The following is a 17,072-nucleotide window of genomic DNA, read 5'->3' as shown; positions in this document are numbered from 1 at the left end:
TGCCAAGTCCACAGTTTTCCTGCAGAATTGGGCTACTTTAACACTGTTGCCGCAGGTTGTTTTTCATGACCACGGGTTTAAGTGGGTTTAATGCAAATTCACTAGGGGAACCCCGACAAAAACATATATTTTACACCCCGGAATGCGTGACCCCCCCCGTCGGCGTGGGCCAGTTTTGTTGTGAAAACCTGGCAACCTGCATTTCCAGTAACACTGCATGTTACATCGTTACACTAGTAGGTGGTGTCAAGAGATAAGTTTTATCAGTGAGCAATTCAAATTGTGATTTATTTGGTGACAAAACCTCATGAATGAGTCACCGAATCATTCAGTCAGCCGAGTCGTTCAAAAACACTGATTGATTCAGAAACTAAACCATTGTCTTTGTGAAAGAGTCACTGAATCATTTTCTCAACAGATTCATTCAAAACACTGATTCAGCTTTGTGTGTGTTTGCTTGAAGTTGGGCAACAGATTTTTTTGTTTTTATTTCATTTGGAACTATTTTGGAGCAAATATGGGCAAAGTGGGAATTTTCTGCATCTAAAAATGTAATTTACAGAATATTAACACTTTGTTTATTGAGTTATTGTAAGGAAAGCAATATCACACTTGCAATTTAATCGTACCAGCCGCTTTTGATGGAGGGAAATTGCATAAATCTCACTTGAAATCATGCTTGCGGTATCACATGACACAAAATGTTGTCTAAAGATACAAATTCGATTTGTAAAGAGTTTAAATAAATGCACATGGTATGGTATGTACACCTGTCCTGTGTCAGACACCTTGTTTTGAACTGCTTACATGCCACAGACCTTTCATAGTTGAGATATAACATTTGTTATTTCGCTGTTCTCATCATACAGCAGCCAATGGTTTATTTATTGCCGTGTACGAAACTAAATAGCTGGGCAAATAGACTTTAGTGGGATGCTATTTTCTTTTTGCTTGCGACATCAGTGTAGTCCGAGTGATGGTTGTTTTATTGTTGTTTTTTTTCGTGGCACTCTTCAGTTCTGTGTTATTTATGCCTTTTTACCGTCCAAATAATTAATCAGCTCTGACACAACAGGAAAAGAAACAGCTTTTAATTACTTATGATGAAATAACAAATTATGTTGGCCTTGTTCCCAAAAATACTGGAGCCAGTGCATGGTAATTCATTACAGGGAGAGGGAGAGACAGTGTGGGAGGGAGACAGGGGGCTGTGAGATATGAGCTCTGTTCGGATGAAATCAATGCACATGCTTTGTTCATGTGTGTGTGTCGGCGTGTGACTGTGTTATTGCGTGAGATCCTTTGCGATCCATCAATATCTGTTCAAAAGGTTGAGTGTCAGGCCGCAATGGACGCGCTGATGCACTTACATATCAACAAATGCTAATGCGTTAGACAGCAGTAGTATATTCTTGTAAATGAGCTAAATTTATCATACGCCATCCTTAATTTTAATTACTTTTATCAAACGCAGTTTAGTTTTTTGTGAAATTTGTCAAACTGGAAGTAGAAGAGTTGATGCTGGCATGTAGCCTAAGCCTACAGAATATACAACACAAAAATACTAGGTAAAAATATTTGGTTTAATTTTCAGTATTGAAATGTGTGTTTGTTTATTATTGATATCTTCTAACTTCATCTGCTATCATGGATTTTTTCTCCCCTATTGAGTTTGTTACACTGCATTCTGGGATTATCTTATCTGCAATGTTATGTTAGTATTTGGTTCAAATGAGGTGTCTTGTAATATTGCTTATACCTTCTAAAACAGCCTTCACCTTAAAATGCTGCCTCCGTAGGCTCGCTGGGTTTTGGAAAGGAGCATGTGTGTTCATGCACATTGGGTTTGGTGGATGGACACAAATACGCTCAGGGTTTTGTTGACATGCAGAGACCTCTGTTTTTCATTGCCACCCTGCGAGCCTGTTTTCAGGCAAGCGAAGCGAAATTCTTCAGAAATGAATTCTCACCGAGTCGGTAGTGAACTGGATTTCCCCGAAGACTTCCTGCGTCTCCGGGTTTCAGTTCTACTCTTGACCACAGAGGGGAACACTCGGAATGAAATTAGACACTTCCCCGCCGAGAACTACAGCCTCTCTCAGATAGACAGACATGGAGAGAATGGACTTTGGGAGGAGGGGAAAAAGAAGGTTAGATGTCATTTTTAAAGGAATAGTTTATCCAAAAATGAATTTAACATTTTCTTTCTTCATTTATTCACTCTTATCTCTTAAACTTTGATAACTTTACTAGTAGGAAACTCTGAGCTAGGGATAGAAATAAGCAGTGATAGAAATGAATCTATTTCAAAAACTTCAAATTGATTTTTACTTTTTATGGTTTACCTTTATAAAGCCATGGTTTCTAAACGTGTGCTTTGTTTTTTGAGTCAAATTCTCACATTTGGGCTGTTGCACCAAGCATATGAAATCAGTATCAACAAAATTCATCTTTGCAGTGCAGAAGAAACACAGAAGCTGCATCTGAAGTTGTATTTAGATGTATTTACACACTGTTTAATGCAGTTCAGAGGGACATGGAGTTACAAATACATAAATAATTTTTTGATAACGCTGAACACTGATATTTGAAATATTTAAAAAAAAATGAAAAGATAATTTAAGGCAAGATACTGCAGGTGAATAGGGTAAAAAAAAAACAAACTAATATTTACCCAGTTGATTGATTATATTCATAATTGCAAACATTTTTTGTATTACAAGTTTTCTAAAATGTTAGGTTTAAATGGCAAATGAGGCATTATTTAATGAAATATACTCTAATTTGCATAAATTTCTACTACAAAAAATCGAATCACTGGATGAAGTCCATTTCAAAATTCTTGTTTCATTTTTTTCACATATTGTCAAATGTTTTTACAGAGAGGATTTCTCATTTTGTCACTCCATAATTCAGAAAATACAGACAGAATACAATACAGACAAATACAAACAACACATTTTTCACAATTTTTGGGGGAATAAAATGTTGTATATAATCCAGCAAATTATATATGAACAAATCTCTCTGTAAAACCCTTCAGGATATAGACAGGAATAAAAATGCAAAGTCTGGTGTGTGTAAGTGTTACTGAAGTGGAGATTTATGGCTCAGTGTAGAAGAAAAAGCTCATTTTGGGAAAAATCTATTGACACAAATAGATAACGTGCTATAAAAGAAACAACAGTGTCTTTTGGATGTTTTCTTTTCTAGTCTAAAAAAAAAAAAAAAACACTTTATGAAAAACCAAAAAGCCCCAAATCTCAAATTTGACAGCTGCATGAATAAACTGTGTTTTTGCCAGCAGTGTCTCCCCGTAAATGTGAAATTAAAACCGCCAGTAGATGGCAGAAAGTGACTGTTAGGTGAGTCATTGCGATTGAGCCGAGTCACTTAAGGGGTTGATTCATTCAGGAGCGAAACTCCGTCATGTTGGTCAGAGACGCAAAACAGTGCTGTGGCTTTGTTTGGAATGATTTTTGTTGGCGAAGTAGAGCAAAAACAGAAAAATATGGTGTCTAAAAAGTAAGTCTTAACATTAACTTCTTGTTTATTGAAATATTGTACAAAATCTATATCACATTAATACAGTGGTTTTTGAGGGAAAAGGCCACTCTTCGTGTGATATTGATTAACTATATGAAATTATATAAATATATACATTTTCTGCCCGCATATCTTGAATATGTGATCATTCTAAACGCATTTTAATAAGTGAAAAAACACAATCTAAATGCGTACGGGCACTAGTTTAACCAAACTTACTAGACTATATCACATAGAGTGTGCGTGCACTCTGTAGGTGCGTTTTGTATTGTTTGCTTCTCGCAATATAACTTGATAATGTCAAAACGCACATCGTTAAAATAACAGTTATATATATAATTTGCGTGGAATTAAAGTAAACGTTGATTAATGCATTGAAACTTCAAAAACGGTGGAAAAACACCATAGAAGTATCATAAAACTGCTCCATATACCTTTTTTCACAAGTCTTCTGAAATCATAGAAACTTTCCGTGAAGAATCAGACCTAAAATGAACTATGTATTCACTAAAATTCTTAAAAATCTTGTCTGGCTCTTTGGTTCACAAAAACTGAACTATTATTTAGCAAATTGGTTCTCAACTTGGCTTCATAAGACCACTTTTAAGCTGTTTTGCATCCATTTTTGCATCCGTTTCCACTTCAGAGTTTCAGTCCTCATTTATTGTAACTGCAGAGGAGCAACCAGCACATTTGTTACCAAATAAGTGGTAAGGGTGTGAGACAGAATTTCTAGGTGAATTGTCACTTTAAAGGAGAAGTCCACTTCCAAAACAAGCATTCACATATAATGTACTCACCCCCTTGTCATCCAAGATATTCATGTCTTTCTTTCTTCAGTCGTAAGGAATTATGATTTTTCTCTCATATGGTGCCCCAATTTTGAACTTCCAAATGCAGTTTTAAATGCGGCTTCAAACAATCCCAAATGCAGTTCTAAATGATCCCAGCTCAGAAAGAAGGGTCTTATCTTACGTAACGATTGCTTCTGTTTCATAAAAATAATACAAGTTGTATACTTTTTAATGTCAAATGCTCGTCTTGTCTTACTCTGCCTGGACTGTTTTTTTCCGGTTCGTGACAGTTAGGGTATGTCGAAAAATTCCCATCTCATGTTCTCTTCATCTTTAAAATCGTCTTATATTGCTGTTTTTAAATTTTATTTTTTTTAATGAAAATAACTGATCACTAAATAAAACCCTTCTTCCTCTACTGGGATTGTTTACAGCCGTATTTGGGATCGTTTGAAGCCGCATTTAAACTGCATTTTGGAAGTTCAAAATCGGGGCACCATACCAGTCAATCATATGGAGAAAAATGCTGAAATGTTTTCCTGAAAAAACAATTTCTTTATGTCTGAAGAAAGAAAGACATGAACATCTTGGATGACAAGGGGTTGAGTACATTATATGTGAATCTTTTTTTTTGGAAGTGGACTTCTCCTTTAAGAAAAAGAGAAAGGGTGATGGGAAAAGAGTCAAACAGAGGTAACGGGAAAAATGTGGATGATTTGTGAGTGAGCTGATAAAGAAAGAATGATACACAAGAAGGACAAAAAGACATTTAGTTCCAGCGTGGCAGAGTGCTGTTTTCAATAAACACATTAGCTCTATATTTCAGATTAATGCTAACAATTAAATGACACATAGGAACAACACTTTTATCAAGCCCGGTGGATATGGACAGGGCACTATGCATATTTAATCTGAATAGCCTGCAATAGAGGCCATTACGGCCGTGTAATTACGGTAATGCTCTAACAGGGTCTTTTGTCCCGAGTGCTGCATTCACTCTCTGGGGCCCCGTGTTTGTTGGATTGTATATTTTTCTGTGTCCAAAGAAAAGTTGCAGCATTATCATCTTTCCCTGTTTCTTTTTTCTTCTTCTTCTTCCCTCATGCTCCTCTGGGTGAAGTGATTTCTTACTCACCAGAATGTTTCTCTAAATAAGAATGTAATTTGAAGCCACCTGCTATCACGTACACACAGCCAAACCTGCCTAAGTTCAGTCGATTTTAAATTAACAGTGACACCAGGCCCATTTTCTCGAAGGGTCAGACCAACAGAATGATTATCCTTCTTATCCAACTATCAGAGTTAACTGTTTCCAATCGGAAAGGGTTAAAGGAAAGGAGTTTGTGGTTAATTTATGCCTTGTGCAGTTGCAGCTTCCATGTTTACGTATCCGAAGAGTGCCTTTTTTGCTTTATTTATCTGTAACTGTGTGGAAACACACAAGCTGGTGTGTGTGCTCCAAATGTTACAGCAGATCCACTTCAGCACCAGCGTAGCATGAAGCACGGTTGCCGTACACGTGGAGGATTTGGTGGTTCTGGTGGGGTTCTGAGCTTATCTGGACCCTGCAGGTCTTCTGACTGTTCCTCAATCCCCTCACACATTATCATAACAAGGGCATATGAAATGAAAAAAAAAAACAATTTAAGTCCAAACACACAAACATATTCACAAAAACAAAGCATTTCAGAGCAATCTGTAATGTAAATTGGGAGCTCACCTTCTTTGTTATGCTAGACGGGGCTTCGTTCTTAATTCAAAGGAAATTTAAAATACCACTTTTTGAGGAATTAAATGTTTTTGTTTGCATGTAATTGTGTGGCTTTCATTCTCAGGCTCAAAACTTCTTGCTGTCTCTCTCTCTCTCTTACAGACATCAGACGCCTCTGTGGTTGCAGTGAGACCCCACCTGCTCAGCCACAGCTGTACATGGAGACCCCCAGTTGGGCAGGTTAGTGTGTTTGTGGAGGTCATGGATGTTGTCTATGTTTGTCTAGATGTGTTGTAAGGGTGTGGTTGTAGATGAGTTTGTTTCAGAATGAGAGTCCAAACAGCTGATAAAAACATTTAAAAAAAATCTACAAGTAATCCACACCACTCCAGTTCATGATTTAATGTCTTGTGAAGCAAAAATCTGCATGTTTGTTATAAACAAATCTATAATTAAAGTGTCATCATATTAAGGCTAATATACGGGTTCCCTATCCACAGTATAGCTTTCTCCAGTGAAAAAGTTGTCTTGTCTGAATCAGGAGAGAAATATGCACAGATCAAACACTGTTTGCAATCAGAAAGTGTTCAAAATAGTTCTAAACAAATATGTTGATGGATTTTGATGTGAGAGGACAACAGGGGATGGACTTCTTCATTGGAAGAAGCTTTATTGTGGATTATGGACTTGTATTTTGAACAAAAACGATGGTTTAAAGTAGGGATCAATCGATTATCATTATTCAGCAGTTTTATGGTTATCGATATTAGTCATTTTCAAAACCGATTTGCCAATAAAAGCATTTAAAAAGCATTTAAAGAAAGTTTTTGTCAGAGCCCTTGTTATTTTTAATTTCGACATTAATTTTAGATTAATTTTCAGACATATATGTAACCCTGGACCACAAAACCAGTCATAAGGGTCAGTTTTTTGAAATTGAGATTTATACATCATCTGAAACCTAAATAAATAAGTTTAATATTTGGCCGAGATTTAACTATTTGAAAATCTGGAATGTGAGGGTGCAAAAAAAAAAAAAAAATATTGAGAAAATTGCCTTTAAAGTTGTCCAAATGAAATTCTTAGCAATGCATATTACTAAGCAATTTTCATATCATACGATAATCAGTATTTACAGTAGGAAATTTACAAAATTCCTTCATGGAACATGATCTTTACTTAATATCCTAATGATTTTTGGCATAAAAGAAAAATCAATACTTTTGACCCATACAATGTATATTTGCCTATTAGAAATATGCATGTGCTACTTAAGACTGGTTTTGTGGTTCCATATATCGGTTCAAAATATCGGTTATCTGTCTGCTTGATCTGTAATAATTTGTATTGGTAAATTTAAAGTTAAAGCATCTTAATGATGGTTCTTATCTGCATTTTGGGTGGCCTGAGTGTGAGCACATTTTCGGCAAATTTCCATTTTTGCCTAAACTATTTATTATTTCAGTCACATAATTTGTATGTTATGTTTATTTATTTAAAAATCATTGACATAATTTGCTCACCCTCACGTTGGTCCAAAAACAAAATATCAAAGCGTCTCTCTTCCTTGCAGGTCACTTTTCACGCTGAACAAAAAGTGTACTACTTGACTATCACTTCTTACACTCATATTGTTATTGTTAAAAAGTTTTCTTTTTTATTTTTATTTCCTATGGCACCAGACGTCTAACGGCCATTGGTGACCTCTCAAAATATAGTTGAATGAGCTTCCTGGATTTGAGTTAGATGTGGTTTCAAAACTGAATGGTGGTGTAAGCAAAGGTTGGATTGAAATTGAAAGAGTCTGGCTCTTCAATTCATGGGTTGGATTTCTTTTTTTTTTTTTTTGCACAATTTACATTTACAGGGTTTTTCTTTCTCTCCTATATCATCCTTATCCGCTGTATGTCTCAATGTCATTGTTGTTTTCCGTCTGTCTGGGGTGTTTCCTCTGTGGATCAGTTACATTACTAGAAACCTGGTAGATAGAGATAGAGATTAGGTCTCATTCATTAATATTATTTACGTACAAGTTTCATACATGTCTGCAGACATACACAATTTTCTGGGAAATTCAAAGTAATGTATGTACATTAAAAAAAGGTCTTAGTTTTATTCATCCATGAAAAGTGGAGATAGATCAGAATCTGAGTTCATTTAAAATACACCGTACTGATCTTAACTTTTCTTCTAGTAATGCAAAGCTGCTTTATAAGATCAAAATGACTAATGCAGTCACATCAGTCTGGTGTGTGTGTGTGTCTGTGTCCCTTCACAGCTGTGGTTTTCAACTGCAGAAATAAAACAATATTAAATGCAAAAAAAATAAAATGCAAGTAACCATATCATATTGCATTGTTAGGATAGCAAAATGAATCAGCTTATTGTTGATATCAAACTCTACGGTGTCATCTGTCACCGCTGAAGCTCGCCAAATTCGGCAGAGGCCAACACGGACAGGTTGCGTGACATATCGCTATCCTTAAAAGCGGACAATACTAGATAAGAGAACTATAAATTGGCCGTTTACATTTTGGTGCTGTGTTGGGTCGCCAGTTGATGTCCAAATTAAAATTTGGCTCGTGAACCAAACTAGTTGAGAAGTGCTGCTGTAAAGCTGTAAATGAGCGTGTGTCTTTAAAAGTGGAGTGGAGAGGAGAGGGCCGGAGCGAGGGAGTGAGAGAGGAGTGGTTTAAGTAGTGCTGACGACAGGCCTTTGATTCTGAGCATGCCCATTAGAGGGAGCCATAAATCCTGGGCTCTCTGGACTGCCTGTGTCAGCAGTCCATGGAATGAATTGATATTAAACGCGACAAAAAGCCTCTTTAATTCTGCCTCCACCAGCCTCTCTCTCTCTCGCGCTTCTTCTCTTCCTCGCTCTCTCTCTCTCTCTTTCCCTCCATTCCTTCTCTCTGCCTCCCCCTGTTCTGGACGGTAATTGAAAAGAGGGAGGAGAAAAAAAAGCCCAGTGAAGCCAAGCCTGTCATCATAAAAACATCTGCAATTACATCCGCTCTATTCATTATTTATGAAAGTCATTAATTAAATATTACTCACAAATAGCAATAGCGTTTTTCCCCTTATTTTGCCCTCATGTTGTCTTCGAAACGGGCACGTTTTCTGCCAAACATCACAATGCCGTCCGCAGTAAACATTTATGTTTAGACATTAAGGACGATTATGTACAACCAAGGCCTGTGGTGGACTCAGAGTGGCCTTTGCTTCCTGAGAGAAGCAGAAATGTGCTTCGGCGTTGTCACCTCATTGCAGAAATAATGGAGATAACTTGATTCACTTTCAGGCAAATGGGATATTTTAAAACGGCCCCCTTTCTCATTTTTATTGGCCTGTCTAAAAATGTCCCGTAATGAGAAGAGGAAGTGCTGTCACAGGATGACATCACCCCCACACATGATGTGCTAAAACTGTAAGCGGTGGGATTTCAGGTGCCAAATTGATAAGTTAGACCTGTTATTCCCAAAATTGTAAAGATGAGGAACAATACATCAAACGAGGAGCTCCATGGCGTGACGCTCTTTTAAAACGAGCTGGATGACATTCTAAGTGGGGAGCCGGGCCGCTCTGAGAGCGCAGACCAGCGCCAGGTACAGCTGTTGTAACTCTTTCACTTAGCGGGGCCCCTACGTGGAGGCTCTCAGCCGGTACGAGGGCCCGCGCTCACGACACGTCCGTGATGGATTGACTCGGGGAAAGCCATCATCTGGTCGTGCACGCGCGTGCTGAGCGAGGTGGGCCCCGCGTGATTAATGATATTTGCCTGGAGTCATCGAAAGCTGGATTTAAGTATTTCGGATTTAAAGTAACATTCGTCTCTATTGTTCACAGCGAGAGAGGCATTAGTCAAATTCAGCCACGTCTCGGCAGACGACGACGCTCCAACCCCTGGAGCACGCTGTGTAACAGTGCGGTTGTCTCACTCTCGCTTCGACAAATTATTCATGCAATTTTCGCCCGTTTTGTCTGATTATCTACAAATCTCTCTCACGACTGAGTTTATCATCCTGCCAAAATCATTTATTTCTCAGTAGTATTTCCGCTGAGTAAATGTTTGATGAATTGCTGTCATTACGCCTGTTTTTAAAGTGCAAATATATTCTGCCAAATATAGGACTTTGTTTATCGCAGTAATTTCGCAAAAACGCAATATACGTTTTTTCATGTTAAACAAGACCTCAAAACATGACAATATCTGCTGTATCATTTTTTAATGAAATATCAAGGCCACTTTGTAAGGGCAAATGCTTTTTTTTCCCCCACATATTTTGAGTTCTGCGTTCCCAAGGTGAAGGGCCATTGATGCCATTAACCGAATGGACAGAGAGAGCGAAAAATCCCTTGTGACAACTGAGTAATGAGATGAAATGATAGACCTGGCTCGGGTCTGGCACTGGTATTTTGTAACTGTAAACGTCCTGAACTCAGCATTAAACTGACCATCTGATCCAAGACTAACAAAGATCCTCAAGGTCAAAGACTCACTTCTCCCTCTAAAATAGTGTTCCTTAAAGCGCTTAGCAAAGCATAATTTGTGCACCGTGTTTCCTTCGGCTCAAATAAATCACTCGGCGTAGATGGTCAAATACAAACGTCTGATTTCGACTGACATGAACGGACTTGCTTTTTTGGAGCACCGAGCCAGATATCAGCCCTTTCTGGTCAGATGCTTTCAAAAAGCAAAGGGGTGAAAGAGCAAGGATTGCGCCTGACTGCCTCGCCGCTCTGTTTCTGTACGTCTGCAGCTTCTACGGCTCTGTCAATGGAAATCCAATTGCCGGGAAAGCGTTCAATCCTAACTCGGTTACCTTGGTGGATAGTGGCATCCACTGTATCCACTGCTGCCTGTTTGTTTTAGGCCTAAATCACGGCGGATGGGGTGTGTGCGAGCGTGCCGTGAGGAAAATATACATTTGGAATTACTCACAGTCAAAGCAAAGCCTTACTGGAGACTTCAAAGAACAGAATATTATAATTCATGCTGTAAAATATTGAGAACCAGGAGAAATATGCAAAAGAGTGCTTACTCAGTATCTGCCCTTTTTATACACCACTTATATATTACAGTATGCTGTCTTGCAGTGTTACTGTGCAACAGGTTTTAAAGAGACAGCTCACCCAAAATTGAAAGTTTTGTGAGCATGTTCTCATTCCGTTTCAAACTGCGACTTTGTCTCTTTAGTTAAACGCAAAAGGAGAAGCTTTGAAAAATGTTCACAATGCTTTCTTACATATGTCACCCTGGACACAACCAGTTTTAAGTAGCACAGATATATTTGTAGCAATAACCAATACATTGTATGGGTCAAAATTATCTACACTGTAAAAAGTCAGCTTAAAATAATTTGTTACCCTGCTGCCTTAAAATTTTAAGTTCAGTCAACTAAAATAAGTTTATTCAACTTGAAATGTTAACTTAGATATTTGTGTTTGCTAAACTTAACAGATGGGTAAGTAACCCAGCTGCCTTAAAATTTTAAGTTGATTCAACTCAAATATCTAAGTTGTCACTTAGTATAATTTAACATTTCAAGTTGAATAAACATTTTTTGAGTTGACTGAACTTAAAATTTGAAGGCAGCCAGGTTACAAATTATTTTTTTGACTCAACAAATTGTTTTTTTACAGTGTAGGATATTACGTAAAAATCATGTTACATTAAGATATTTTGTAAATTTCTCACCGTAAATATACAAAAATGTCATTTTTGATTCGTAATATGCATTGTTAAGAACTTAATTTGGACAACTTTAAAGGTAATTTTTTCAATATTTAGATTTTTTGCACCCAGTTTCCAGATTTTTAAATAGTGCTGTCCTAACAAACCATACATCAACTGAAAGCTTCGTTCAGCTTTCATGATCAGTTTAAACAAATATTATGACTTGTTTTGTGGTCCAGGGTCACATATAATGAAATTCATCTGCCAAAAATCTACCAAAAAAAAAAAACATGATAAAAGCATAATTTTATATTCCAAGTCATCTGAAATTATATGATGGCTTTGTGTGAGGAACATGCTGAAATTTAAAGGTACAGTTCACCCAAAACTGAATTCTGTCATTAATTACTCATCATCAAATGTATAAAAATGCCTCTGGTGTTCTTAATTTTCTTCATTTATATGACTTTTAAAATTAGACTATGTCGCATACACAGTGGAAACTAAAAAAACAAAACAAAAACAAAATAACTCTTGAGGGTGAATAAATACAAATCTTGATTTTAATCATTTTATTTTAAGTAATCTTGAGAGAACCACTGGTCTAAAGTGTTGCAGTCTCGATGTTATGAAACTAAAAAATGTTAGATAACAGATAAAACATTAATTATCCCCACATTTTTCAGGGACATTTTAGTTGCTTTCAGAAGCTTTTTTGCCACAAGCCCTGATTATTTTCTGACCCTGGCCACCATTCACTTTCTGCAGAGAGAAGAAACTCAAACAAGTTTAGAAAGACAGGTCACACTTTAATTTAAGGTGCAGTTCTCACTATTAACAAACTTCTAATTTGCTGCTTACTGATAGTGAGGTAGTTGTTACGTTCAGGACTAGGAATGTAGAATATGGTCATACAGAATAGATCCTTTCTAAGTACTAATAAACAGCCAATATGTTAATAATAGACATGCTAATTGCTAATAACTATTGTTTAAATGTACTGTAGCATCCTCCATCTACATGCTGCGTTGGTAGTGATGTTTTATTTGCCTTGCTGTGCCTTTGTGAACGCCATTGAAGGCAATATCAGCCACACTTTGGTAATAAAGGGGCTTTTCTCTCACGCTCACCAGTACGAGTGCTCTTCAGATGAGGGCTTTCTAATCATAATTACACCCGAGAGTGTTTGGCTTGTATCTGCTCTCATCAGGAGCCCCTCTGGCTAAATCACAGGGCTCAAATCAGAATCGCAATGACACGCCTTTAATTAGAAAGTTTTGATGTTTCAAAATGCTTCTTGGACAGGATTGGAGGTTCTTTGAAGCATGGAGACATGACATCGATTATCGAAAGATGTCTCTCCGTCAGTCGCTCAGAGGAGGCGCAAACAGGAAGTTAATCTTAGCTAGCGTCCTATCCCCTGTCATACAGACGAGAAATGATTGCGGTGTGGTTGACACGCTGTGATACGCGTGATGCGTTATATTCGGTGATCATTTGATTAGCAGCGTGAAGTCAGGCTTATTTAATATTAGAGGGACTGTTCACCCCAAAAATTTTAAATCTTATCATTATTTACTCAACCTCATGTTGTAAGTCTGTAAAACTTGAAAAGGTGAATTTTTAGAGGAATATCCTGGGTTTTGTCATTTTTAATATCATGAAAGAAAATGGTGGCAATGGTTTAAAAGGTGTTGTAGCCTCTCGGTTGAAGATATGAGCTGGAAACTGAAAGATTGTGTAGAGCCCTATGAAATCCATTTATTTTATCCCAAATTCCGTTTTTTTTTTTTTTTTTCCCCCAAATTCCGTTTTTTTAATTTTTCTGGATTCCATTTTGTCCCATTTAAATTTTTCTCATCTTCTTTTTAATGGTTAAATAAAATTGTATTAATCAAAGAGCATGTCTAATTAATTAAAATCATGAAACATAGAATTTCACATCAATTTAATAAAGGTTTGACAAAAATTATATTTAGGGCCCTATGAAATGTTTTATTTTCTCTCACCATATGTTTTATTGTTCACAAATTCTGTGTTTTAGCTTGTCTAATTTTTTTAAAGCATACTTAATTTATTCACATTTATTCTTAAAATAGTCTTATGAAAGGTTTACCTTCAGAAATTCTGTGTTGCGTATTTAAAATGTTCTGGTTTTCAAATGAAGGCATAAAACATTAATTTTATTTATCTTTTAATTATTGAAAATTAAGCAAACTTAAGGGGAATTTACTATTAAAATTAAAACGTTGTGTGATTATACCCTAAAAAATTATGTTTGTTTCATTTTAGTAGTAGTAGTAATAGTAGTAATAAATATCTGGCACAATGTCTTCATTAAACCGCACTTTTATTTTCATGGGTTGCCGTGTCTACCTTTACATTTCTGTATGTATATGGATATAGTTTTCAGTCAAATGCTCATGAAGTGACTCAGCAGATATTGTTTATGTATTTATGTCCTCATTTAGTGAGACGACAGACGCTGAAATCACTGCGAGCGTCACGCGCGTTTCAGTGTGTGTAGTAAACAAAACCGCTCGTCTGCTCCATTCATTAAATCAGAGATGCAGAATTTTTTCGGCATAATATTTACAGATACTAGTCCATATTGCGGTTTGATTTAAGTGTAATAACCTACTTTTGATTGATTCATTCAAACTTTGACAAATTCCGTGACATGTAGTAATAGCCAAAAAATACATTGTATGGGTCAAAAATATAGATTTTTTCTTTTAGGCCAAAAATCATTAGGATATTAGGTAAAAATTGTGTTCCATAAAAGATTTTGTAAATTTCCTACCGTATATGTATAAAAACGTAATTTTTGATTAGTAAAATGTGTTTTTTTTACACCCTCGGATTCCAGATTTTCAAATAGTTGTCATATCCTAAAAATCCATACATCAACATTGTTAATTTGTCATTTGACCATTTGACACTATATTCCCAGTCTTCCAAAGCTTTATTTGATGATCAGACTAAAATTTAACTCATTGTTCACTAAAACTCTAGTGATAAAAATAACAATCAGTTGCTTCAGTCAGATTCATGATGAATTAATTCTTTTTTTTGGGGGAAGACCACTCATCTAATCAAGGTTCATCCCCTAATCTTAAGATTTAGTATCATAATACTAATAAAAAAAAGTTGTTTAATAAGTACGTCTCCCATTTGTAAACCTAAATTATAAAGCAAACGAATCTTCCTTGCAAAGTTCCTTGCAAAGTATTGTATTTGCAGAGATGTGCTGGGCTTAAACAGTTTCTCCTTTCCCAACCTGTCACGGTAATATGATTAGTCAAAGCTATGTGTTTCCTTGTGGTTAATGTTCTTTCAGCTCTTAGAGATGTTTCTCCACTAGTTTCTCATCAAAAATTAACAGAGAAAAAAAGCCTGTAATGATAATCGCGCAGTGTTGCATTATTAAGCCCGCAGTGCCTGAGTGTTTGGAGAGGGGCGAGGGTGAGGGTACTCATCACACTGATTTGAGGCCTCTCAAAGGACGCACGGGGTGTTGTTTATGAGGATAATGAGCCCTTCATCTCGCCCAATACAGCGTACAATGGGCTCATTACAATTAAAATGGCTGAAAAGCAGGCATAGTGGAAGCAGGGAATGAGCATGATGAGAATTCAGTGGGAACGTTTGGAGGAATGGTGTATTAAGCGGCCAGGAAGTCATTTTTAACCCTAGTGGCAGCTGAATTATGTTCCATTACTGAATTGGACCTAATGCTTTTTCTGCCAAACACATTGCTCTCGATGCCCACTTCAGGCAGAGCGCTGGTAATGTCCACACTATAGCAAAATATCTCCTGAAACAGCTTGTTTTTCTCCTTCCTGTTGAAATTTGCTTCCGCAACGGAGTTCAAATGGATTTTTGGCCTGATAAACACAATCTTTCAATGTTTATACAACCTAAAGTGAAACCGTAAGCAGTCCTGTCCTTTAAAAGAAGCCCCTCAACCTTTGATCAGCTGCTAGGATGATCAGAACGACCCATTCGTGGCTTTGTATGCATCACTGTCTTCAGGCTATAAAAGAATAATGCAGTTATTGATTTGAGCATTTCAGCTCATATGTTTCCACCTCGCCCAGCTCTGCTGCCCAGATTAATTTTTGAATCTTCGATTCATGGGCACATCATATAATGAATAGAGGTGATTCATGTCATTGCTTTTAAATGCTTAAATTGATATGGTTCCCCGCTGATTGATAGTGTAACACTGGCGCACAGTCTGCGTCAGCAGTTATGTCTTACAGAAATACGTATTGATCATATTTGTGTGCGCCGCTTTATTTTTTGCTTTTGTTTGATGGCATTATGGCTGAATTGCATAAATCTTTCACTCGGCGTTAATTCATTACGTTGTTGCAAATCCATTTAGGCTATAAGCTTCGTTTAAAGTTCTTTGCTGTAATGTGCTTTGCATTAATCCAACTTCTACTCTCAAATGTTGCACATAGTGGCCTGAATTTTATACGACTGGAAGCTTTAAGACCGTAAGAGTCCCAGAGGGAGAATTACGAAGCGCTTTTACACACCCAGTTCCACCTACTTGGTCCAGGAGAGACGAGGAGCAGCCGCACTGTAATCTGTTGTTCATTTTCGCTTCATTTTTCTCCAAAGTGACATCTACTGTCCAGCAGGTGGTACCAAACATTTATCTATCCTCTCTCCCACGCTATCCAGCCTTCAGAAGATTTAGACACCCCAAACAATAGGCTCTCCAGAGACGCCTTTAGTCTGCAACACATAAGTAAACACGCGGCACTGATCCAGACGAAAGGAAAAGACAAACTGAGGTGTTTTAGACACAAAAGTTTCAGGGCAGCTGGACGAGTTTACAGTTTTTCTCCACTGAGTTGCTGACATTTTCAAATCTCTTTCTCTCTACTTTGTCTACGAGTCGACATTCCCTGAGTGTCATGCATCGTTTCAATCAAACACTGTAAAATGTTGGGGCTGGTCGTTAATCCTCCTCTCACCCGTTTAATGGCCGCAGCAAAAATGGAGTCGTAAAATTCCCTCTTTTTTCCTCGCACAGAAGCGGAAAGTGGGGAGAGGGACCCTGGTAGTGGGGCGGGGGGTGGTATTTGCTTCCAGCATTACCTTTTAGCGCCCGTATGGCATGAAGTTACCCGTGTGAATCGCTTTGAGCTTCTCTGATTGTTGAGAGAGGTTTGAGTGAAAGGCAGGACAGACCTACCTTGAAAGGAGCTGTGGCCTCTCAGTTGAAAATATGAGCCGGAAACATAAAAATTGTAGTTTTAAACTACTGATAGGTGCAAACAAGGCTTAATTTTTCTGTTCTGAAGTGTTTTACAATGTCTGTAGTTGT

The 17,072-nt window shown here is 37.2% G+C and overlaps 1 protein-coding gene across 8 annotated transcripts in view; it reads left to right on the top strand.

Annotated features, from left to right (window-relative positions):
• The window catches only part of rbfox3a (RNA binding fox-1 homolog 3a), a 498,709-nt gene that overhangs the window by 243,544 nt on the left and 238,093 nt on the right, over positions 1-17,072 (top strand). For 7 of the 8 annotated variants that reach the window (XM_051123725.1, XM_051123728.1, XM_051123727.1 and 4 more), the window contains one exon: positions 6,214-6,291. In XM_051123725.1, the coding sequence (XP_050979682.1) occupies positions 6,270-6,291 (22 nt within the window). In that variant the 5' untranslated portion in view covers positions 6,214-6,269. Of the gene's footprint in view, positions 1-3,506; positions 3,526-6,213; positions 6,292-17,072 lie in introns of those variants that run through there. The other variant, XM_051123722.1, reaches the window with a different exon arrangement.

Source organism: Labeo rohita, chromosome 12 (genome assembly GCF_022985175.1).
Source record: "Labeo rohita strain BAU-BD-2019 chromosome 12, IGBB_LRoh.1.0, whole genome shotgun sequence".
NCBI lineage: Eukaryota > Metazoa > Chordata > Actinopteri > Cypriniformes > Cyprinidae > Labeo > Labeo rohita.
The sequence above is the reverse complement of the archived record's forward strand: the minus strand, read 5'-3'. Positions and strand labels throughout refer to the sequence as shown.